Genomic DNA, 25,338 nt, shown 5'->3' on the forward strand with positions numbered 1-25,338 from the left:
CTGGAGGGCTACTCAAGGTCCCGTCAAAACGGAAAGAGGAATGCTGCTCCTGGAGAGCTGCTCAAAGTAAAGACGTTCAATGTACCAACAGCCTCCACTGAGAGGACGGGGAAAACCAATTTTCACACATGTCAAATCACACTAATAGTGACCATGTTAAGGTACTCCAGTTCACAGTATAACCCACCACAAAACCTAATAAGCAGTCTCACTTTCTGGGCACAAACAAAATATTTCTAAAGCAAACTAGAATGGGATAAACCAATATTCCTTTTGGCTTTTCTTGATAGTTAAAAGAAATATGGAAATACACATACAAAAACCCTTTATAAAAGTAGTGTTCATTGCACATACTCTTCCTACTTCTAAAAATTTATCTCGTGTTTGTAACTGATGTCCAACTACTTTTTATAACCATGTTTCTTTTACTTCTTTAATTTTGAGACAATAGAGAAGACTCGCTAGAGGAGTGTGAGGCGAGAAGACAGGTCAGTTTATCAACTGGATGGTATTAATTTTAAAATGTGCAAAATCATTGAGTTTTAGCTTCCGAATCTTCACTTTTCAGTTACCACTGAGGCTACACATTCAAGTACAATCTTTTAAACAGAATTTGACCCCTCCTTGCCATCCCCTCTCCCACCGGGTGGCAGTCTATGGACAGAGGGTACCTGCAACCTGGTCCTGACAGCAAACCGCAGGGCAGGAGGCTGTGGCAGGCCGGGCAGGGAGAGGGGCCCTCCCTCAGCAAGGGCTCTGGGGCGAAGGTGGAGACGCGGTGACTGGTGAGGGGGGAGGGCCAACAAAGCCCGCTCGGCCTCTCTGTGCTCACGTGAGCCAGCCGCTGCAGGAGAAGCAGCGGGCTGGTGCCAGCCCCGCATCCTCGGACACTGCCGGGGCCACACTTGTCACGGGTGGACGGTCTGCCCGTGCGTAGATATGAGCTGCTCTCTTCACTTACCCCACTGCTAAGACAGAATTTCACCACAGTGGCCTTCAGTGACAAAAAACAGTAACAAACATATTCTAAGGGACTTCTTAAAAATAAAATTATAGAACTTGGGAATGGAAAATCAACAGCATGTATGTAATTCAATGACTTTTAAAGGCCGGAATTTTTCTTAGGATCAGGTATCCTATTTCAACCATATAATAAGTTTAAAAAAGAAACAATGGTAAATCACATTAACTGTAAATTATGAGGCTCATCACATGCCTTGCTCAAGAGGCTAGATTTCCAAACGAGCATGTCTTAAAACTTGTGAGGGTCAAATATTTTTTAAAATCACCCCGTAGACTTGATATTCCCACTCAACACTCCCCTGAAAAGTAGGCCAGCGCGGGACCACTGCTCTCGAGGCCACGGACAGAAGCGTGTCCGTGGTCCATCTCACATAGCCGCCTCAGCTGGACATGGCCCGTTTCCCACTGAGCCCCGGAAGGAGGTTCTGGTACCAGCCCGCCGATAACAACGAGCATGAGACATCCTGAGCTTTCAGATCTCGGCAGCCAAGCACGCCCTGAGAAACTCTGAGGGCTCAACTTCATTCCCGCTGGAGCCAGCTGGAGCTTCAAGAGGGACAGTGTTGCTTCCTCGTGACACTGAACTATGTGTCAACTCACGGCCCTTTCAGGTACTGGCCCCAACATGAACAGCACGCCGAGAGTAGGCACTGAAGAGGGGGCTGAGACCTGCCGCTAGGGCACCAGGAGGTCACCGGAGCGCAGGCCCTGCTGGCTAGCCTGGGGTACATGGACAGCGCCAGGCTCAGCGTCCAGAAGCCGCTCAGGACAGCCCTGCCCTGGAGAAGGGGCATCCCAACCACAGGGACGAGCACTGGAGAGGCGCCATCGATGTAAAAACACAGACAGGTAAGCTTCTTCCCCCATCGATGTCATCGTGCGTGAGCAGGTCTGTCCCGTCAGCATTTCACGAAGGCCTGGGGATCCAGACTCCAAAGCTGCGGATACAAACCCTGCCAGCCAGGGTGGGCACTGTGGCTCCACGGCAGAGTTCTCACCTGCCATGCCGGAGACCGGGTTCGATTCCCAATGCCAGCCCACGCAAAAAAAAAAAAGAAAAAAAAATCCTGCCAGCCAAATCACAGCATCACTGAAGCTGCTCAACCTTAAACACAGGCAAATTTACACATCTTTTCCATTCAGAGGTCCATTTTTATTTGTAAGAGCACATTAATAACACATTTCTCTAAATAAGCATTTAAATTCCAGAGGCGTAATTTAACTTTTCCAGCCAATGGTCATTTAAATCTGCCCTTCTTTCCCACTGGAAGGGAACTCTTCTTCAGCTCAGTGCATCGGTCCCTAATCCAACCACTCTCTTTCTAAATAGAAACAAGACTCATTCAACCTTCCATCCTTCCCCCTGGCCGACAAAGAAGTCAAAACCCCAGTTCCTAGATAACCTGGGCAGAGACGGTCCCAAGTTTGCTCACGTGGACTTCACAAAGGACCCCAGCCGCGGCCAGCACATTCGCAGGTGCCAGGTCACTGTCTAACATTTCAAACTGGACACCTGTATTTCCAATAATCCATGTGCCTATATTAATCATTCGTTCTTTTTATTGCATGCTAGACATTTATACAATAACAGAAATGTTTATAACATCACTTTTAAAATCTTAACTACTGTTTTGAACTACACTTAGCAGAACTGTAGCCTTAGTTCCTCCCACTCAGCTGGAGAAAACCCCCTTCTCTTCCCAGGCCCTAGCCAGGCCTAAACCCTTGTCCTTGCTACTAGCTGGCCCCCCTTCCCTAAACTAATTCCTCTAATGTGCCCTCACCAAGAAAGGGGGTCCTCTCCCCTCCTAATGAACATGCCGATACCCTACAGCCACTTCACCTGGAGCTGCACAATTTTCCCCCTTTCCCTGATATATCTTACTAAATCCTTCCCATTGGTCAAAAGAAGAACACAACACTAATCAAACTATTCCATCTCCTATCCTCAGAAAGAAGAAGAGAGGAGGAAAAGGGGGGAGAGAAAATGAAGAGAGAACTTCTGCCAAATTCTCTGACGCTGTGTCCTATTCCACACACCTCAGCCACATCGAAATACTTTGTTCTCCCCGCGCCCTTCCTCTGCCTTCCGTGACCCCCGCTTTGTCACTTTTTAATTTTTTTTACTTTTTTATTGTATAGTATAACATATACACAAAGAAAAGAAATAAAAAAGCAGTAGTTTTGAAAGCACTCTTCAACAAGCAGTCACAGGACAGATCCCAGAGGCTGTCATGGGCTACCATACCATCCTCTCAGATTTTTCCTTCTGGCTGCTCCAGGATATAGGAGGCTAGAGGACTTAAATATTTTTTTTTATCATCACAATCGATTTGTTTTCCTTCTTTTTTTGTGAAAAATAACATACATATTAAAAAACACAACAAAAAACTATAAATTTCAGAGCATAGCACAACAATTAGTTGTAGAACATATTTCAGACTTTGACATGGGTTACAGTTACACAATTTTAGGTTTTTGCTTCTAGCTGCTCTGAAATACTGGAGACTAAAAGAGAAATCAATTTAATGATTCAGCATTCATATCCATTTGTTAAATCCTATCTTCTATGTATAACTCCACCATCACCTTTGATCTTTCCATCTTCTCATTGGGGGTGTTTGGGCTGTGCCCATTCTAACTTTTTCATGTTGGAAGGGTCTGTCACTAATATGGGGTAGGGAGATGGAACTATCTGATGTTCTGGAGAGGCTGGGCCCTCTAGGTTTCAGGACTTACCTGGTGCAGGGACCCATTTGGAGGTTGTAAGTTTCTGGAAAGTTACCCTAGTGCCTGGAACCCTTGTGGAATCTTATATATTGCCCCAGGTGTTCTTTAGGATTGGCCAGAATGGTCCTGGTTGGGGGTTGGCAGGTTATGACAGGTAGCAATGTCTAACTGAAGCTTGCGTAAGAGCAACCTCCAGAGTAGCCTCTCGACTCTATTTGAACTCTCTCTGCCACTGATACTTTATTAATTACACTTCTTTTCCCCCTTTTGGTCAGGATGGAATTGTTGATCCCATGGTGCCAGGTATGGATTCATCCCTGGAAGTCATTTCCCCTGGAAGTCATCTCCACGTCGCCAGGGAGACTTTCACCCCTGGATGTCGTGTCCCATGTAGGAGGGAGGGCAATGATTTCACTTGCAGAGTTGGGCTTAGAGAGACTGAGGCCATGTCTGAGCAACAACAGAGGTCCTCCAGAAGTAACTCTCAGGCATGCCTATAGGTAGTCTGAGCTTCTCTGCTACCTACATATGCTTCACAAGAGTAAACCTCAGGATCAAGGGCATGGCCTATTGATTTGGGTGTCCCTGAAGTTTGACACAGTATCAGGGGATTCCCTGACGGTAAAGTTTAATGGTTCTATATCCTTTCTCCCCTCCCTCAGGGGACTTTGACAATACTTTTTTATTAACTGCTTAATATATACACTAGGATGATTTTAGGCATTACAATAATCTATACAGGATTAAAGGACCTCTTTCTTATTCTGTGCTCCCTGTGTTTCAATTGTTCAAATGAGCTATACAGATGGGTTGAATTAGATTATGCACGACAGAAAATTTCAGTTCCAGACTTCTTTCTTTGGTCTCAAAGAGTACGTGTGGTTCTAAAATACAGACACTGTCTTCCTGACCCCTGTGCTCTGAATTACTTTAACCCAAAACTGATCAGCTTCATTCTTATCTGTAAATATCAGGATATACATAAAACAGCCTTCTGAAATCCAGAAACAACAATCACCATTCCAGACTTAATGTGTCTGCTCTAAAAGCTTATGACCTAGGCCCGTCTCGCTTTGTTTCTTGAACGGAGTCCGCAGCTTCCAGAGCCCCTGCCCTAACTGCCTGCACTGCAGCTCCTGACCGGCCTATTCCCTCGTCCCCAAAATTGAGGAAAATCTCCCGTCTACACTGAGATGCCCACCGCCACCTCGCTGGGGCACCCTGCACTGCGCGACTGCACCACATCGCACACATAGGCTGTCTGGGTTCTCCGAGACTCTGCCAGCACTTCTTTTCTGTCTTCCCAACTTCACACCTATATCCTCCAACCACCAGCCAGGGCTGGTCTCTGACACGGCAAATACGGCCCCACCACGCCTCTGCTTACAACAGTGGACAGAGGAGACGCTTCTGCCGGCTCGGCCCTGCCTAAGTCCAAGCCGCCCCCGCTCCCCGTCACGTGCCCTGTATACCTCAGCCCTTCAGAACAATCCGCCCTGCTTCAAAGAAGCAATGCTCTGGTCTTCATGCTCAGAAGATGCTGGTCCACTGAGCTCAATGCCCTGCCCAGCCTTTCCCCTGCTGTCTGCTAACAGGACATTCTGGCGCAACTTAGGTGCAAAACGAATTCCTACGAAAGGAATTTCCTAAGTTCTGTCAATGTGGGAGAACAAAAGCGAGGTTTCAGCACCACACTGCAGAGGAGCAGAGGGCAGAGGAGACTCTCGTTTACAGTTCTCAGCTCTACGGCGGGGCCTGGCATCACGCGTCACAGGTAAGGAGGCTACAGGTCACACTCAGTCACAGCTACTCTACACTCTCGGGAAGCATGAACCACACACGGTACGCCAGTCTCGGGGTCACCTGGTGTTCTCCAGGGTATGGCCACGGGAAATTCCCCGAAGAGGAAACTAACAAAGGTGACTGGCTTTGGAACGCATGAGCGGATAAAGTAAGCGAGAAGCGCAGACTCTCACCGTGACAGCCAGAGCCGGTGGCCCAGAGGACTGCAGGGCTTCAACAGGCTCTGGTGTAAAGGAAGCAGACTCATAGAGGGGCCTGCCAGGCAGCACACTGGTTCAGCGCCTCAGCCCAGGAGAAAAGCAAGCAGCACCAGGAAACTCAGCCACAGAGAACGGATTAGGGTCAAAGAGCCCTGTGAGCTCAACAGGGCAAAGGAGAAAGGCACAAGGTCACGGCTTCAGTGGCAAGTGGCACTGCCGTGGCGGCGAGCTCAGGAACAACAACCACACACAAAACCCACCAACGCCATTCTTTTTCTGGTCAAGTGAATCCACAATGTGAGAAAAGAGTCCGAACATAGGTATTTTTTATCTTAGAAAAGAACATTGATGCGCAATACTAGGGACTTCAGATGTTATCTCCAGCCATGCAGGAAAGAGAAGGGCACATTGTGTGAAGTCCTGTGGAGCCAGCATCGTCTTTTCCTTTTCAGCTCAGCACTCACTTTCAGTAGTTTCTTCAAGTAATGGTAGTGACAGATGCTTAAGGCTTACAAAAATCACAATTTTGTCCTATAAACAAAAGGTTCAGGAATACTTAATTCTGTTATGAAAGCACTTCGAAGGAAATTTAGGAATCTACTGAACTTAGCTTGTACAACTCCTAGACTCTCTAGCTTAAGGTCCCAAAGCTAAGATACCTTATATACCTTGTCCGTGACTGAAAATCAGCTTCACTCATCTAAGAATATTTACATACATAACTTAAGTATTTAAATCTATAATTTATAATTTGTAATGGACTAAATATTCTTGGCTTACAGAATGATTTAGTAATTTACAATTTCTACCATTCATAATTTGCTTATTTTAGACTGTTTGTTTTAGGACACGTCTATTTCCTATAAAATACATACTAAGTTTACTTTCCTTACATTAGTATATAAAATAACGAAGCGAAAGGCATTTTTTCCCCTGAAATATCACACGGACCCACTGGAAGATGGAAATGCGTTTGACCTTGACTCTTACCCACTTCTGCGTCTTGCCCTCTTCCCTCTGGAACCGCACAGAGCACTGAAGAGGGTTCTCAGCACGCCAGGCCAGTGCAGCAACGACACGCCGGCAGCCCAGTGCAGAAGCCACAGCTGCAGAGCTGCACACGACCGTCTGGGGCCAGGGCCAGGCGGGTTCGGGCCTTCTGGAGAGCAGAGGCCCCTCCTAAAACCACAGCACAGGTGCCACCCTGACCCTCACTATGAAGGCATGCTCATTCCAGAATATGATGGCAAATGCCAGGACACTTTTCAGACCCACACTGAGTTTGAAGCGTAAACCTACTGCTTTATTATTTTGCAGAATAAACATCATTATGGGAACATTACTGAGGAAAAAATACTTGTAACTCCCTTTCTAAAAACCTCTCCTTTGGCCCTCCTGCCCACTGTGAGAGTTCTCCTCCTTTACAGGAGGCCCTCAGGTTAATTCAGCAATGACTCTTCTACCACGTTAGAAAATGCACAAGAGATTACGAGGTACTGAAGAAAACAAACAATGGATTTTTACAGTACATACATTCTGGTGGAAGTCTGTTCTTTCTAAAAGCAAGTCTCTCAGTTTTCTTTCTGCTTTCTGCCAAACTAAACAGGACTCCGTACACACACTGGCGGGCCGGCCTATAGAGCACGGCGGCGGGAGGCAGGTCTTTACTGGCTTCATCTTCAATAGAAACAGCGATTTTGATTTCACCCTTTGCATGGAAGAAAGCAGAATAATATTGCACATTTTTCATGTTGAACTTACAACAGATTCAGAAATATATTGTATAATCGCCACTTAAGGACATTACAATTCTAATCCAAAGTAATCGTTTAAAAACCTGTCTACGCTGAGATGTTTAGGAAGAGCTCATTGGGTAGGTTGTGGTCAGGACATATGCTCAAATAGTGAAAAGAAAACTACATTGCTTTGTTCTTAGTCTGAAACCAAGCACAAAAGAAAACCACGTACATAACCCCACCAGTTTTCAAACAACCTAGACAGATGACACCAGACAACTCAGAATAGACAAAGTAGAGAACTTCCAAATTTTATTTACTGCGCCAAGATGGCCACCTTTAACAGAGTTTATACTTTGCAATGACTATGTGAAATCCAAGGAACTATCCTGAAAACAAAATGGTCAAATTTTCTTTGCCCTTTTCCCTAAAAAATTATCATGCTAAAAATAACCTGCCTGAGGGGATTCTAAAACGTTTCTTTCCTGAGTTTTAAATGCATGCCCAAGCTCCTGCCACAGCGCAGTAGGTGTGCGAGGACCGCAAGGAAGGCGTGACCAGCCGCTGGGGGCAGAGAAGGACAAGCTCCCTGTCTCGTGCACAGCCCACTGCCACACATCAAGGGCTTCATCTGGGCTCAAGAACATGCCACTGAGAGACCAGCTGACTGCACCTCCCACAACTGAGACTGCTGCAAAGAATTCTGTGGTCACCTGTCCCAGGTATTTTACGATATCAAGGTATAACTGCAAGGAATTTTATTTATGTACATTCATAACATAAAAAGACATTTATGATCTCCAATGTCTATTAAATTTGTTGATATATATACCCTTTACTAGTTCTTTTATAACATCTGCTCTTTCTTTCACATGATTTTAAAATTGGTCATTTTCCTAATCATATACTTAATATTTAAATTAACAAATCATTCATCATGCAAGCAAAGTATTTTCACAGTTTTCAATATTAATATGTTCCAACACTCACCCAGGCATCACTGGGTGTCAATATTACGATAACTTGATAATTCTGTGCAATATCAACGAGGCTTCTCACTGCAAATCGTATTTTTGCCTCGACAATTTAATAACTGAGCAGTCTGGCTCTCAGGAAGTAAGTATACTTTATCATCTAAACTTTCCCCTAATCGACATGATAATGTTTCTTTTAATCTGAAGACAGTCATGTTTACTTTTCTCACTAGCAGTCATGTCAATATTTGCTTCTGAAATGAGTGACTACTGAAGAAGCATTAACAGTACAGCCTTCTATCACTTGCACTGATTCGATGAACTGTCCGTGCACCAGACACACCGAGTGTGCTCACGGTGTAGAACTGATCACTCCTACACACGCACGTCCGGCCAGGAGCCCTCATACCTCAACCACCCCACTGGGGAAAGTCTGTAGTCTCCTCACGCATTATTTTGAAAGATGTCTTCCCAAAACTTTGGTCCTTGTAAACTTAGCAAAATCCTTTTCCCGGAACAATAACTTTCCACTTACCCTTTATAATTTATGTTGAACCTGAAAAATAAAGTGTTTACCTCACAACCATAATCTGAAAAGGGATGCCACACGTGCATACCCATATCAAGTAACACATGCAACCTGGAGGCAATGACAATTAAAGCAATAAAGTAGAGGAGCTGAGTAAACAGCATTGATCTAAACAGTTTTCATTTTCTTCAATTTATAAAAATAAGCAGCGTCTAGATTAGTCGATTAATACTTGAAGAAGCCTACTTGGTGAGTTCTGTGGTATAGGAGAGCCTTTTGTACTTACTAACTCCATTTTACAAACAAAAGGTTGACTGGAGAATAGAGAAAGAAAAAAGTCTGATGGCACAGATATTGATGAAAACATGTTAACACATGATCCGAATACACCAATTCTGCATGAGATGTCTGGTCATTATGGTCACTTAAAAAACTGTGAGTCTAAGATTATAACACCAACATGAAGTCTACACATCACTGAGGAAATTAAGTAACGCCACACTCTACGTATATACTTAAGCACACATTTGGTAAAGCGCCAATAAAGTCGTATTATGACACTGTGTAAAAAGGTAATTGCATTTTCTGACTATGAACATTTTATAATATCCTGTATTTCATTTTTTTTTGCCATTAAACAGTACAAAAACTGGACTCAGTGAGCTAGAAAAACAAGTCAAAACAGATTTAGGACTATTAGCCTCTCAGAAGAGGTGCCATTTTCTAAAGATAAACTGTTAACAAATTAGACATCATAAGTGCATTAGAATTAAAACTGACATGATGGTACAGATGTGGTGTAAGAAATTTCAAAATTGGAAAAATAAAATTACAAGTCATAAAATAACGTGTTCTGTCATTATTTAATGAGAAAGCCCTAAAATGTTTTATATTAAACAAAGGGAAAAGTGAGACTTTTCACAATCTCTCTTTCTTTTACTGTATTTACAGGTGTAAAGTCTCGTCCTCTGCTCAGTGTTTCAAAAGGGGAACTGCGCTGTTGCAAGCAGTGTAGGGGAGGGAAGCGCTCCAGGAGCAGCCCCGGGAGAGCAGCTGCAGCCGGCCCCGACAGTACCTTCGTCAGGACATGGAAGATGTAGGGGTACATGAGCCCCTTCTTGTGCCTGTGCTCGGCCACTCGCAGCACCTCGGGGGCGACTGGGGGCAAGGGCGGCGTGGTGATGTCCATGTGGCTCCGGGTGGGCATGGACAGGAGGCAGGGGATTGGCTGAACTGTGCCAATCTGGCCGCCCTTCCCCTCTGCGATCTGGCTTCCGGAAGAGGCAGTGGACGAACCTTCTGCCTACAGCACAATGGGCAAGAAGGAAAAAGAGAGCTCATTTCGCATTTTCTTCCGCTCCCACACACAGGAGGGCTGCACACGCCCAGAGGGAAGGGCATGACGGTGAGCACTGTCCAGACGAGATGGACAGTCCTCCAGAGCAGCAGGGAAGGTGCACCGTGGAGTGAGGCGGCCCAACCACGCTCAGCTGACGGATGGACTCGGGATCTGGCTGAGGCCCCCACCTGCGGAGACCACCCCACATCCATGACGCCCCTCACGTCCCCAAGAACCTGTGCGGTGGTGCGGTGGTGTGCTGGTGTGCTGGCCTGCTGCCTGCTCCCTCTCGGCTGTCCCCTCCCTGTCCCCCCTCTTATCAGGACCTGATCTCTCCAAGCAATGCTTCCAGTTCATGGCTCCAGTTTGACCACTGCCCCTTCAGTCTCCGCTCTGCAGCGGACCCCATCCACAAGGGGCCCTGGCCCGCAGCCTAGGGACGAAAAAGCTATCTTTGGCTGCTGCTAACTGCTAGGTGGCCTCACTCAGCTGCGGACCCCCGTGTGGCAGATTCTCCCACTCTGCATGCCTAGATGGTTTCTGTTCTCCTCCCCAGTCCTGCCCAATGCCAAATGCGCATTATTTTTCTCCACAGATGAGAAAACCAAAGCTCAGAAACATGATGTAATTTGTCCATGATTTAAATCTAAACTTTGGAATGGTTCTAATCTTGGAAAGGGCCAAGACTGAGCCTGATGAACCCTGCTCTTAACCACAAAATTGGTATGTAAAGAAGAAACAAACAAAAAAAAAACAAATTCAAGCATTCTCTCTAGTCATTAAAGAGCCATATATTAATTATATCTAGGAAATTGTAAAACTTTAAAGAACAAAACAAAACTAACTCCATTAAAAATGAAGGAACAGGGTGGTATGACAGTGGCTCAGCAGGCAGAGCTCTTGCCTGCCATGCTGGAGACCCGGGTTCGATTTCTGGTGCCTGCCCATGCCAAACAAAAAAAGAAGGAACAGATCTGTATTTGCCGATATAGAAAGATGTCCATGAAAATTACCCATTCTTTTAACAACCAACCCCTAGAATACTGAATATTAAATAGGAAAGAATTTGGACACTAAATTATTAATTTAATGATCGCTTACTGTGAGAAAAGAGGACGAGGAGGACGTTTAATCTTTATAAATGTCAGCACAGTGCGAACTGATCATCGAGAGCCATTCTTATTTGTACAATAATTTCTTTTCTCTCTGAGAATAAATGTTAGGGAAAAATGCTTATTGCTTGATTTACTCCTAATCTGAAGACATATACATTTTGTTTCAAAACAAAATGTGTTATCTATAATGGTAAGTAACTAGGTGCTTAATTTTATCTTTCAAAACATCGAGTGTCAGAATTGGCCTTAAGAAGAACAACTCGTGGATAATTCACTGATGTTCTGTCTACTCTCCAGCCCACAAGGAGGAAGACATGTAGTGACGGGAAAATGCCTGGGGAGGTGCACTGCAAACACAGGCATCCACAGAGCACCTCTGTTGTACATGAGTTTTGAAAAAAATTTAGATATTTGGACCAACCTTGTGTGTGAGCAGACCTCCCACCAAACCCGCTCCTCACTAGTGGTCAAGTATAAAAGTCGTGGTTCTGGAAACTGAATTGGGGGGGTGGGGAGGGAGAAGAAATTTGTTTTATTTTCATTTTTAATGTATACACCCCAAATGCCTTCTTACTTAATTCACATAACGTTCCTACAAGAAACAGAACAAGATCTTAGAGCGGCTTTAGGCCCCTTGCCCGCGGTTATGTGGCTGGAGGACAGACAGAGGGTCGTGGCCGCTGCAGGCTTTCTCCTCGGCCACGGGAAAAGAAAGGCAGGCTGTGCACCACGGCTCTGTAAAGTCAGAAGGGAAGGGGATTCTTCAACTCTCGCCCCCTTTGGAAATTCTGTATTACTGATAACATGCTTTAAAAAAGAGGATGTCTTTAAGCCACTCAAAATCAGAGGAAAGAAGGGGGGAGACCCTCTACCTTTGCTTGGTCTCCTGGCTCTCCGCGTGCTGGAGCTTCCGAGCGGCTTCCCGCCTTCTCCCAGCTGAGCTTGTTCCCGCTGATGTGGCTGAATGGAGAAGGGAGATGATTACTGTCCACCCTTTCCCAAACCCACAGTAACAAGTGCCCTGGACTGCAGCTACAGACTCCTAACAACACGTCCTGCTTTACCAACCTCCCCTCCTCCAAAACGTGTCTCCAGTATTAATTCTATTGTAAGACTAATTTTTTCCAGCTTCAGATCAGTAAGAAATAACAACTGTGGAAAAAAGAATACTGAGCATCTATCCTACGAACTACAGGCACAGAAGAAACGAATGGAGCTTCCTTCGAGGACCCTTCAACTACCACGGTGCACACCAGACGGAGAGTCCCGCCACCAGACAGCTGGCAGGCCACAGGGATGGCGGTCACACTGGGCTCAGGAAGACACCTACGGGTCGCGTGCCGAGGAACACTCAGCACAGGGCCTCCAGGCTCTCATGGGAAGGGGGCAGCCAAAGCCATGTCCAGGCTGACTCACTGAAAACCCAGATGGGCGGCAGGGAGGTGGGGGTCATTTCCTCCACGAGGTGGAATGAATTCCTCCAGTTCAGGGGCAGGGAGTTCACTGGGACTTATCTAAGGAATGGCTTATTCAGCATCATAGGAAAAAACAGGGTGGGGGAAAGATGGGGAGGGTCACAGGGTACCTCGAATGCAGAATGCGTTATTTAAACCAGCATTCCTTTAAAACTGTGGGGTGTCACCCATTAGTAGGAGGGAGAAAAAAATTAGCAGGCTTCAGCCAGTGCTTTACAAAGGTGAAATGGGAGAGACCAGAGCGGAGCAAGAGCAAGTGACTCTTCCTGAGTTCTCTGGACGTAAAGTGAACAGCTTATCCCGGGCCCAGGTGGCAGTGCGGGGAAGTGGCAGGCAGGGAACCTGACCCCGGAACGCGCAGTGGGCCACCAGGAGGCAAGGGCGTGCCCAGCAAGGTGGGGGAGGCAGCTGTGTGGACGACACGCCAGGCAGCCGGGGGCTCTGGGTGCGTGACCCCGCTCCTGGGCTCTCACTCTGCCCTTCACCGCCACGCTCCGGCCCCAGAGTCCAAACCTGGCCCTGACCACAGCACGTGCACCTGCCTCATCTTTCTAAGGGGCCTGAGCGACACAGAGACACCTTCAGGGCCGTTAACACTTCTCTTCAGAACACTTCATTTCAGTTCTTGGTCCAGCCAAGAGCCCTGTCCCAGTCCGTGTGAGCTCCTCAGTCCTGGCCACGGGGCCCGAGACACTGCCGCACAGAAAGAGGGCAGCTCAGCTGCCTTGGTGCCACAGGGTTTGATGCCATGAGCTCTCAGGAGGCTCATTCTGCCCAGGGCGGCACCTCGGGCATGAGCACAGCTCAAGCCTTGCAAAAGGAGAGGAGACCAGGGCGACGGCTCGGAGGCACCGACATGCACGCAGCAGCCCGAGACCACAACGGCCTCTTCTGTCCAAGAGCAAGGAGGGCAGTAGCTGTACGGCCGGGCACTGAGAGGCTGGGGATGGTCAGGACTTCACCTGAGAGAGTAGCCTGGTTACTGCGTCTAGACCAGGAAACCTGCCATTCTCAGCACACGTGGGCACACTACAAACACTCCAAGAAACAGAGTCAATGGCCAGCAGCTGAGGTTTTCTAAAATATGGCATAAAGAGAGCTGCTCATGTACATTTCCATGAAAAGGCCAGTGACATTGATTCAGTGAAGGTTTCCAACAGATTACTTGGATAATCTACAAGTTCTACAAACAGATATATTGACTACTCACAATTTTTAACCATTAAAGTATATCATACCCACACAAAAAATGCAGTTATCCCAAGTGTACCTCTTAATGAATTTCCACAAACTGTACACACCCATTTAACCAACAATCAAATCAAGGCAAACGAGGGGCCCCTCCTCCTTGATCTCTTCCAGTCACTTCCTTCCTCAGGGTTAGAGTGCTGTCCGGACTTCCAACTGCAAGGACGCCCGTTGAACACAAGAGAAATGGGATCCTATCGTCTGTGATCTGTTCTCCCCCACCAGGCTTTGCTCAATACCGGGCTTGTGAGACTCGGCAATGTTATGGCATATTAGTGCCAGTCCGATCTCACCGCTTCCACTGTATGAACACAGAGCGTGCTGGTTTGAAAGGACGCATGGACCCCAGAAAAGCCATGTTTTAATCCTAGTCCCATTTTGTAAAGGCAGCCATTATTTTGTACTTCATTGTGTTGCTGCTGAAAGGTTTAAGGTTTCTGATATTGTTATGAAATTAATGTATTTTGCATATGGGAAAAACATGTCTTTTTTAGGGGTCAGAGGGTGGAATGTGCTGGTTTGAAAGGAAGCATGCCCCCTAAGAAAAGCCATGTTTTAATATAAATCCCATTTCATAAAGGTAGAATAATCTCTATTCAATACTGTATGTTTGAAACTGTAATGAGATCATCTCCCTGATTGATGAGATTTAGTTAAGAATGGTTGTTAAACTGGATTAGGGGATGACATGTCTCCACCCATTTGAGCGGGTCTTGATTAGTTTCTGAAGTCCTATAAAAGAGGAAACATTTTGGAGAATGAGAGACTCAGAGAGGGCAGAGAATGCTGCCACACCACGAAGCAGAGAGTCCACCAGCCAGTGACCTTTGGAGATGAAGAAGGAAGATGCCTCCCGGGGAGCTTCATGAAACAGGAAGCCAGGAGAGAAAGCTAGCAGATGACGTCGTATTTGCCATGTGCCCTTCCAGCTGAGAGAGAAGCCCTGACTGTGTTTGCCATGTGCCTCCTCACTTGAGAGAGAAACCCTGAACTTCATCGGCCTTCTTGAACCAGGGTGTCTTTCCCTGGATGCCTTTGATTGGACATTTCTATAGACTTGTTTTAATTGGGACATTTTCTCGGCCTTGGAACTGTAAACTAGCATCTGATTAAATTCCCATTTTTAAAAGCCATTCTGTTTCTGATACATTGCATTCCGGCAGCTAGCAAACTAGAACACCCAGCAACTTATTTTTCCAGTCTACTGCTCACGGAATTTTGGTCAGTTTCCAGTTTGGGGCTGTTACCAATAGTGCTGCTACGGTAGTATGTCTATGCCTTTGTGTAAAAATACCCATGCATTTCTGTTGGTGTGTCGCTGGGGTAAACTGTGTTCAGCTTTAATGGACCCTGCTAGACTGCTTTCCACAGTAGTGACGGCACGCATGCGAGCCCCAGGTGCTCCACACACTCGCTAAATGCAGTGTTTTCTGTTGTGTCATGTCAGCCGTTTTGGAGAGCATGTAGTGGTATCTCAGCATGGGTTAAATGTGCAATTATCTGACAATAAGGAAGAGGAACACCTCTTCACATATGACTGGCCGTTCAGATATCTTCTTGACTGAGTGCCCACTTTTCTACCTGTCAGGCCATCATATGCTTGGGGTACAAGTGCTTTATGGGGTACGTGTGGTGGAGAACGCTGCCCCGGCCCCACCCTGCAAGGCGTGTGCACTAAGGCTCCTTCCTGGGATGCCTCCTCTCGCAGCCCCTCATTCAGGTGCCCCAGCCCCGCCCTGCCCTTGCAGCGCTGTCTCCTTCAGCGCATTTATCACAACTTTAGCTAAATATGCTGTTTAACACGTCGTTGCTGTTCATCACTAAATGAAGACTGAAGTTTCCAGCCATCCTCGCTGCATTCAACGTCCACATCAAGTCTGCAGGAGCTCAACCGCTGAATGTGGAAGCCACTCATCGCAGCTGGAAAGCACACACAGGCATGAGCCTCACCTGTTCCCGACGTGACAACGCACAACAAAAGTCTCAAGTCACTACTCATAAAACTCCCCTCGATCGGAGCCCAGGGGAGCCCTAACGATCTGAGTCAGCATCTCACTAGACAAGCACACCAGGACACAGTGACAGGGAGACCCTGATATCAGGGGAAGTTCCCGTAAAGGACAGCTCATCTCCACACTAACAGTGAAATCCAGGGCGGTGCAAGGTGGGCTCGCTGGCAGAGTTCTCACCTCACATGCCCGAGACCCGGGTTTGATTCCCTGAACCTGTACATGCCAAAAGAAATAAAAAGTTAAATCTGAGGCATTACTTGTTCTATTTAAGATTACTCAGAAAAAAAAATTGAAGAACCTATATTTATAAATTGTACTTTTATTCTATATACATCAAATTAAAATATAACCTTAATCTAGATGTTCATGGGATCGTCTAGCAATTATACTATATCAAAAATTCTGTCTGAAAGACAGTATCTTGACAGAGCCAATTAAAAAATGACCAGCATATTTCAACAGGATAAAACCACATTACTCTGCAACTTAAGAAAACAAAAAACCCGAATAGGAAAATGCTTTGCTTTGAAGGACAGATGGATTACTCTTAGCTTTCAGAATCTCTCTCTACAGTTAAACTTCATCTTTCATAACCGATGATACCTTAAAATGGTACTTCGAAGTACGCTGGACGTCTCCCTGCCTTGTGCTATGCTGAGGCACACCAGAGCACGCCGGGTCCACGGAAGTGGACTCGCAGGGGCCTGTGACCACTCAAATCCCACAGCCACATCTTTACACTCCGGACGTGACAGAACCTCGGCTAAGTGAGAAGGAAGCGAATCGCTGCCACGAGAAAAGCCCCTGGAAGCACAGCCGGTCCCCGAGGCCACACCACAACTGCGCTCGGTCTCACGGGGGTCACGCCTGCGCTCAGCAATGCCACCGGCACCCGGCAGAAAACATCACTCCCACAAAGCAGTGACAAAGGGTGCAATCCACCGCGCACCGCCCACCACAGCGCACCAAAGCTTGTCGGCGTCCGCTCACCTCGAGTGGCCAGGGCCCCAGAGTCGGGGTTTTCTTTCACGGAGCAGAGGAGGACGGTAACGGAGACAGAGGCTGATGCAACGGTCCACAGGAAAACAAGAGCAGAGCCAAATACAATCAAAGTGGAAGAACTAAGGTGCAAAGAAAAGGTAAAAGAGAAACCGATAGTAGAAAAGTGTGTGTGTGTGCGTGGTCGGCGTGTAAAGTCAAACACGGAGAGTCAAACTAAGTGAAGTTTAGTTTCATCAAGTGCATACTAGTGTTTTCATTTCTGTTTGTTCCACAACTAAACAGGACTGAGAACAGAAACACCTGGGACGCTTGTGCAGAAGTTTAAGAAATAAGAGGGTGAAATACGGCGGTGCAGCAGATGGAAGGGAAGGAGCTGATGTAAGACAGGTACCCAGAGCTCTAAGGGCTGAGCGGGAAGCTACAGGATTTCTGAAACTTGAGTTACCGAGCTCCCTGACAAGGGAAGTTACTGTTTAGCACAACAAGACTGACTCACAAAAACATGCCGGTCAGTATATTCTCCTCTTCCCCTAATAAGGCAACGTCACGCATTCAGGTTCTTTCATGAGGGGTGAGCATTTAAAATCAGAAACAGTAAAAGCACTTCGTTCCTGACTCGGCAGTGGGCAGGCTGGAGCTCAAGCCCCAGGGGCGGCTTCAGGAGCTCCTCACAAGGCCCCCGTGGGCAAGAGGAGCAGCCCGGGCCCACCCCGGCCCCACCCCCCGGCCCCACCCCCAGGGCCCAAGCCCACCCCCCGGCCCCACCCCCAGGCCTAACCCCCAGGGCCCAGGCCCGCCCACCCCCAGGGCCCACCTGGTGTGGAGTGTCCTCGGGGCGGAGGGAGGGTTCAGACACATGCGTGTGGCTCACGGGCAGCGAGTACACACAAAGACACACTCGCCCTCTTGCTAAAGGCATGCATCATAATTAATTTTTGCCAATACACAAAAGTAATTCAGATTTGTTTTTATGAGAGGATAATAAAAAATCTGCTGTTTGTTAAAAAATCAAAATATAAATGTAAAGATTCTTGTCTGTCACAACAGCATAACAATCTGAAAGGAAAAGCTACAGCTGTGCTGAAACCAGCCATCAGCGTCCAGCACCCCACGACTCAGTAACCTAACGGCAGGGTAGCATGCAATCCCCTTTTGTGAGCTTTTACTGGAAATCTAGTTTGACAAGGATTCAAAGTAGAGGAGAAACTTCACAGCCACCTTGAAAAAAAAGAAGCATTAGGAGCTTTTCTCCTGGGACACCAGATCGAGAGGCGCTGAATGAAACACTTCAGCTACCTTATATTAGAAATCAAGTCGATGTCTCAGCGTCTTTTAACCTGCACCAAGAACTTCAAACAACAGTGATGGCTGCCATCTACAGAGTTACCTCTGAGCTCATTTAATTCACAAAACAACTCAATAAAACTCTCGCACTCATGAGTGCACTGGGACGTGGCCAGCCTGAGCACACACGACAGGTAGCAACCACTAACTGGAAACCGCCAAGGGCCCTCGACCGGTCCTGCCCTCGGCCGGTCCTCAGAGCTGCAGAGGGAAGCATTCAAGCGGAGGCTGGCCAGCCCTGCCCTCAGCTGGTCCTGCCCTCGGCCGGTCCTGCCCTCGGCCGGTCCTGCCCTCGGCCGGTCCTGCCCTCAGCTGGTCCTGCCCTCAGCTGGTCCTGCCCTCGGCCGGTCCTGCCCTCGGCCGGTCCTCAGAGCTGCAGAGGGAAGCGTTCAAGCGGAGGCTGGCCAGCCCTGCCCTCAGCTGGTCCTGCCCTCGGCCGGTCCTGCCCTCGGCCGGCCCTGCCCTCGGCCGGCCCTGCCCTCGGCCGGCCCTGCCCTCGGCCGGTCCTGCCTTCAGCTGGTCCTCAGAGCTGCAGAGGGAAGCGTTCAAGCGGAGGCTGGCCAGCCCTGCCCTGCAGGGCGGTGCAGCTTCCACTGGCCAGATGTGGCCCTACAGGGTCACACGCCGTGACCGTAGGCCCGTTGGGGGAGTGGGCTGCAAAGCTGCTTTAACAGATGCCACCACAACACTACACCACAAAACAAACGATCAATGGTGAAGAACGCTGCTGCGCTGGGCTTCTCTACCCAAGTAAAACAGGCATATAAATGTATAAGGAAGTGCAACAAATTTATCACAAATTCACGACGTTGAGAAAAATTAAGTTAGCCTTCTCTCCTCACAGGACTTTAAAAACTATCAGTAATGATATGCAGAAGCACCGAAGCAATATTAAGTACGTATGCACATATATACACTTAGAAATACAAATAAGCATACTCACAGTATATTAAGTATTAAAAAAAGAAAGAAAACAAAAAAATGCAAGTTGCAGTCCTCAAGCTAAGATCCCAGAGTTGTAAAAACTGTGGCATGTACAGAGAAAAGGGTTTGAAGACACATCAATCTTCTGAAAACAGTTCTCTCACTGGAGGTGGGATCCTGGAGGATATTTCCGTATTGTTTTCTAATGGCTGAATGCTGCATAACACTGTACTGAGGTCATAACCAGAAAAAAAAGATAGAAAACAAAGAACTAAAAACTTTAAATGAGCAACCTCAAATCTGATTCAAATTCTAAAAGCCCAAACGAACTATACTTGTTAATTTAAAGAACATGAATTTACAAAGATCTGACAACGGCTAGTAAGAAGAAAAACAGAGACGTCACTTAAAATTTTAACCATGAACAGAGCAAGAAATACATTCCGATGATACTTTAAGAAGAGGAACAGGAGAGAAAAGCAGAAAGCACACTTCTTTCTTATTTTATGGCCAAAATCATTCCCTGGGGTCTGGAATCACTGGGCAGATAGCGGTCAGTGCCAGGGCCCTGGTCCCCCGTCCACTGCAGACGCGGGTGCAGAGGGCTAGAGCAGAGGGGCGCCTCGCTGGGAGGGCGGAGACAGGCCCATTAATTCCAGGCTGAGCCGCAGCAGGCAGGTCCCGCCCAGCAGGGGCCATGATTAGCCAAAGCTGGGCGACAGGATGGCCACTCATACCCTCAGAGCTTCTTGCCTAATGCACGTTCTGCAAGAATTCCAAAGAGAAACGTGGCCAAGAAATTTCCACATTCTGCCGACATACAACCGTTCTTGCATACAACAAGGCGCCATGGACTTCTTTTCATATCAGAACATTTCTTAGGGGCTGCACTCCTTAGGGCCCCTGCGCCCGCGCCCCACCCGGCCCTTACACGCCGACGGCAAGCGTACTGCAGTTCCGGAAAGCTCCACCCACGGAAGTGCCCGCCAGCCAGGGCAGGCACCTGCCACCCCCACCAGAGGAGCATCGCCCACCAAGGCCACCCACCTCCCGTGCCAAGTTTACCTCAAAAAGAAGCAAAGTATGACAACTTAACAGGTAAAAAGAACTAAGGAATCTTCTGCTTTACGTTGCATTGTTTGAGTTTTCAGCGCGGGTGAGCCCCCTGGTGTTTACTGCCCTCCTGTGTCTTCTGTGAACCGCATGTTTATGTCAACTGCATTTTAAACTGTTAAAATTTCACCTTTTTAAATTCGTATGAAGGTTTATTTATTTGTTCGTTTTCTTACTTATATACTTTTTGATTAAGACTCTTTTATTTATTTGACATCAGCGTCCTTCATCTTTCATCACCCTTCTAAAGACGATATTGGTTTACTGTTAGAGAAACTAGGTCATTTATTTTCAAGAATGTCCCACACTCTGAATTTTGCTTATTGCTTCCTTGTGGAATCATGTAACTCGTATGGTAGGAAATATCTTTAAACTGTAGAAGCGGACCCCTTGTTTCCTGGGGTGGATACTGTGCGCCGTGGCGAACACCGCGCAGGCCTGCCTTTGTGGCACCTATACTCGTTCCAGAAGACGGGGGCGCAGGAGCCTTACGGCGGTTCATAAGGCCCCTGAAGACGCAGGCAGGGCACGAGGGTACGAGAATAACGGGCAGGAGAGCAGACGCGGCACAGGGTCATGGAGGACCTCTCTCCTCCGCCGGTCAGACCTAAGCATGTCTTGAGGTAGAGAAGCCATAAAGCTCCGGCAATCTCTCTGGTGAAGGAGTTAAGAGCAGATGCTCTGAGTCCAGCTGTGCAGATCTGTGTCCCTAGGGCAAACGGTACCACACAGCAGGAAACCCATCTACCGAGAAATGGCAGGATCTTTCCGGTGCAAGGGCCACCCTAAGCAAACTCAACGGTGCCTGCATCCCACAAAAACTCAAACCCTACTGCCGCCAGGCTGGCCCTATACGACCTCCCTCGACTCCTCCCCTCTCTGGCTGGCCCACGACCCTTCGGCCAGATGAGCCTCTTTTCACTCCCCACGGTCACCCAGGATGGAAAGTCCTTTCCCAGGCCCTCGGTCCCCGAAGCCGCAGCTCAGCTCTCACGTCTTTGGAAAGGCTTTTCCTGACGTCCCATCCCAAGAGGCTTCCACATCCCAGGCACGTTTTCTGCGGCGTCTCTTCACCGCCCTTGTGCCACCTTGCGAGACCCTGCCCAGCCCTGCTCACTGGCTCGCACACTGCCCGCTGCTGTCTTCCTCAGAGCGCAATGTAAGTTCTGGGATTCAAGTCCAGACCAAAGGTAAACCAAATCCGGAGTGATCACTTCCACTGGATTTTTTAAGCACGAAAACAGTCTGTTTCTATGATAGCCTCATGCTGGCCGTGTAGCATACCACGCACAAGACGCTCCGCGCACTGGACCCTCCTGAGGCTATGGGCTCCATCCCTTCCTGGCACCCTGCCGTGCACATGAGGTTGTGCCCTGGCACCCTGAGCAAAGATGCCCGTGAGCAACCATAGGACCCAGAGGTGTACCGACCAACAAGGCTGAAGCCTTCAAGCACAAGGGCCCTTATCTCCTCTTTCTCCCTGCACCTCAGTTTTCATGCGCTGGACTCTTCCTTACCATGACCAGCGTGGAGGCAGCTTCCAGGAGGCAAGGTGACTGCCGAGCCACACAACCTGGGTCCCCCTGCTGGCCCCAGGCCTCGCGGCCCTCCACACCACAGCCAGAGGCTGTCCCTGCGCGGAGGAGCACACGCTCCAGCAGCAGAAATGAGACGCACCTCCAGGAAAAGGAACAAAAATGGCTCATGGAGGGTAAAGACGGGGAATGCCTCAGAGCAGAGGTGGAGCCAAGCACTACCAGCCAGGGACAGCCCGAGGACCACAGCCCTTTCAAACCAGAAAGGGATGGGTGCACAGAAAAGGGGGAAATACCCCCAAGCTCAACTTTTATCCTAACAAGGACAACTTGCCAAATGTAGATGGGCAACTTGGTTCTCCTGACTCCCTAAGCAATGAGACGGCCTCAAGCCAGATTTCCCAAATGAGCTCTTCCATCGGATTTCTATATTTTAACTCTTAAAGTCATAAAGCGCCCTCCTTTTGTTTGTCTTATTTTATCTGAGCAGTTCTCATTAAAATGAACTTGTACTGGACAGGTGCTCTAGTGACCTGCTGACACGAGTCCATTTTAAAAAGGGAGCTTGGCTCCTTGGTGCCAAGGGCTTCTGAGGGCGCTCACGGGCAGCTCTCAAACCCCAGCGCTAGCTCACTCGGGGCTGGTTCAAAATGTGGCTCTGGGCCCCAAGCTGCAGACTCCGAGTGAGCAGTCCTTACACATTTCTAAAGTATATCTGTGCCAGAAGGCTGATTTTAAAATTTGAATGCTAAAGCACAACTCCTACTTCATTTCAGAATTTTAGGATTTCACACACAGCAAACAAACATTTATACATTTTATGCTTCTTTGCAAAAGGGGGATACCATTAATACGTGGTAATAAATTTCCCTGTAACGGCCAGCCTGGGAGGTAAGTACATAATATTTTCCATTTACAGATGAAGAAACAGAGACAAAAGAGGTGACATAACTTACCTCGGGAAACAACACCTAATACGAATTGGCACTAAGACTGCAAACTAAATCTCTCACATTCCTTACGTTAAAAATCAATGTCATGTTTCTTGAAGATGATTGTGTAATGATACAGCTTTCACAGTGTGACTATGTGGTTGTGAAAACCTTGTGTCTGACGCTCCCTTTATCTACCTTGTCAACAGACGAGTAGAACATATGGAATAAAAATAAATAATAGGGGGAACAAATGCTAAAATAAATTTAGTTGGAAATGTTAGTGATCAATGAAAGCGAGGGGTAAGGGGTATGGTATGTACAAATTTTTTTCTGTTGTCTTTTCATTTCTTTTTCTGAATTGATGCAAATGTTCTGAGAAATAATCATGATGATGAATATACTTTCTGCAATGATATTGTGAATTACTGATTATATATGTAGAACAGAAGGATCGTAAGTTAAGAAAGTTTGTGTTGTTACATTTTTAAAAAGTAATTTAAAAAAAGAAAAAAATCAATGTCAGATTAACTTGCTAGCTATACTCTAAACTGGAGTTTGAACTAAGGAAAAAAAGATACAGATTTAAAGGAAAAGATGTTTGCATCAGGGAAATAGTGTACGTTCAAGATTTCCTCGATCAGACTCTAAACATAATTCTGTGGATTCGTTAATTAAGGAATCCAGATTGTTTGATTACTTCTCTATAGGAAGAATTCCAGCCCGGGTCTAAGGTAGCTTTCGATGGTTTTATCTGGGCAAACAGTGACGTTTTAAGAACAGTCCTATGAGTTGCTGAGTTGGGATTTGAAATGCTGAATTTGGAGGAGAGAAAGTTTAGGACTGTCCTCATCCAAGAGCCAAAATACTGAGAACCAGAGATGCCTAACTTAGCAAAATACTTCCTCGGGGTGGTTAGTGGGGGAGTGATGGGAAGAAACCTCACCCCAAGAGAGAGTAAGAGTCAGAGACGTCAGATCAAACAAACTCAACCTCACCTTCTGGCTGTCACACAAAGCAATTACTGCAAAACTCCTTCCCAAAAAAGGGGCTGCCCAGGTTTCCCTCAGCTCAGCACCAACTCAAAACCTCGGAAACCTGAGGAAACTATTTATATTTCCTCCCTCCTCAGTGTCCAAGCAGCCACCGTGCAAACACAGAACGGCTACCGTTAAATATCCGCCACAAAATGGGCCTGTGGGCAAAACCTCGCGTGGATGCAGGCGGCCACCCCAGAGCAGGCCCACTGCCGCCCCACCCGGGAGAGACCGGCTGCAGGCTACTCACTTTGCAGCTCCTCCGCTGCCTTCATCGTTATCCGAAGACGACGATGTCGAAGAGCCAGGAAAGTAGGCCGAGTCCACATGATTGGGACTGCCACTCTGAGCGGGGTTGATGGGAGAGGACCGCTCATACAGTGGCGTGTGCTTTCCTTCGTGAGGAATGTTACTGTAGCTGTTGTGCTCAGCCAGGCCCTTCCCGCTGGCGTCCGGGGCGCGCGGCGGCTCGGGGAGGCCGTAGGGGTAGGGGCCCTGGGCCACAGCGCTGCCCGGGCTTGGCGCCGCCAGGGCCTGCAACGAGAGGCACATGTCACGGCACGCGGGGGCAGCCCGGGCACGGGCAGTACGTTCTTTCCCTGCTTTCTGCTTAATGCAACATTCAAGGGCCTAAGAAATACTTGAGCACTCATTAAAATGCAACACAGAGGCAGCACGAACGGGCGACACCCCCCCCCCACCAGATTCAGGCCACACAGCTGCCATGAGGTGGGAGCCCCCTTACCACAGGTTTTGCTTGCAGAGAGGTCTGTGGAATGTTGAGCATCTGGGGGGGGACGTACGGTGGCACTATCCCAGGCATTCCAAACTGATTTGGTCTGGCTGTTCGAGCAACATGGAAAGAAAATAATAGAACGACTGTGAACAGAACGGCCCCTACCCGCACGGGGTACTTCGCGGTGAGCCTGTGCCCCCAACCGTCTCGCACCCACGCAGGCAGACACCACCACTGGCCCCACTTCTCACAGAGAGCGGAAAATTGGTGTTTATAACATTGAAACATTGATAATTTTATAGTGATAAATTTTAAATACTGGGGCCAGAATTTTATCTCTTGTTTCTGTTTTTAGACCACTGCCTCATGTCTCATGCGTCTCTGCTGTCCTTTAGTGGAGGGCTGCGCTCAGTTAATCAGTGCCTCTCACTTTTCCCTGCTGCTTCCTGCTTCTTTAACGTGAAATCTCAGCAAAATCAGAAGTCCTGACAACACCCTAGCCATTAAAGGAAGAAAACAGGGACAAAACAC

General features: G+C 47.6%; 1 protein-coding gene across 2 annotated transcripts in view; it reads right to left on the bottom strand.

Annotated features, from left to right (window-relative positions):
- The window catches only part of FAM120A (family with sequence similarity 120 member A), a 121,870-nt gene that overhangs the window by 30,392 nt on the left and 66,140 nt on the right, over positions 1-25,338 (bottom strand). For both annotated transcript variants that reach the window (XM_077138662.1, XM_077138666.1), the window contains exons 6-10: positions 24,817-24,914; positions 24,322-24,605; positions 12,322-12,409; positions 10,071-10,298; positions 7,290-7,464 (exon numbers count right to left, since the gene is read on the bottom strand). In XM_077138662.1, coding sequence (XP_076994777.1) covers positions 7,290-7,464; positions 10,071-10,298; positions 12,322-12,409; positions 24,322-24,605; positions 24,817-24,914 — 873 coding nt within the window. The remainder of the gene's footprint in view (positions 1-7,289; positions 7,465-10,070; positions 10,299-12,321; positions 12,410-24,321; positions 24,606-24,816; positions 24,915-25,338) is intronic.

Source organism: Tamandua tetradactyla, chromosome 2 (assembly GCF_023851605.1).
Source record: "Tamandua tetradactyla isolate mTamTet1 chromosome 2, mTamTet1.pri, whole genome shotgun sequence".
In the NCBI taxonomy this organism is placed as follows: domain Eukaryota; kingdom Metazoa; phylum Chordata; class Mammalia; order Pilosa; family Myrmecophagidae; genus Tamandua; species Tamandua tetradactyla.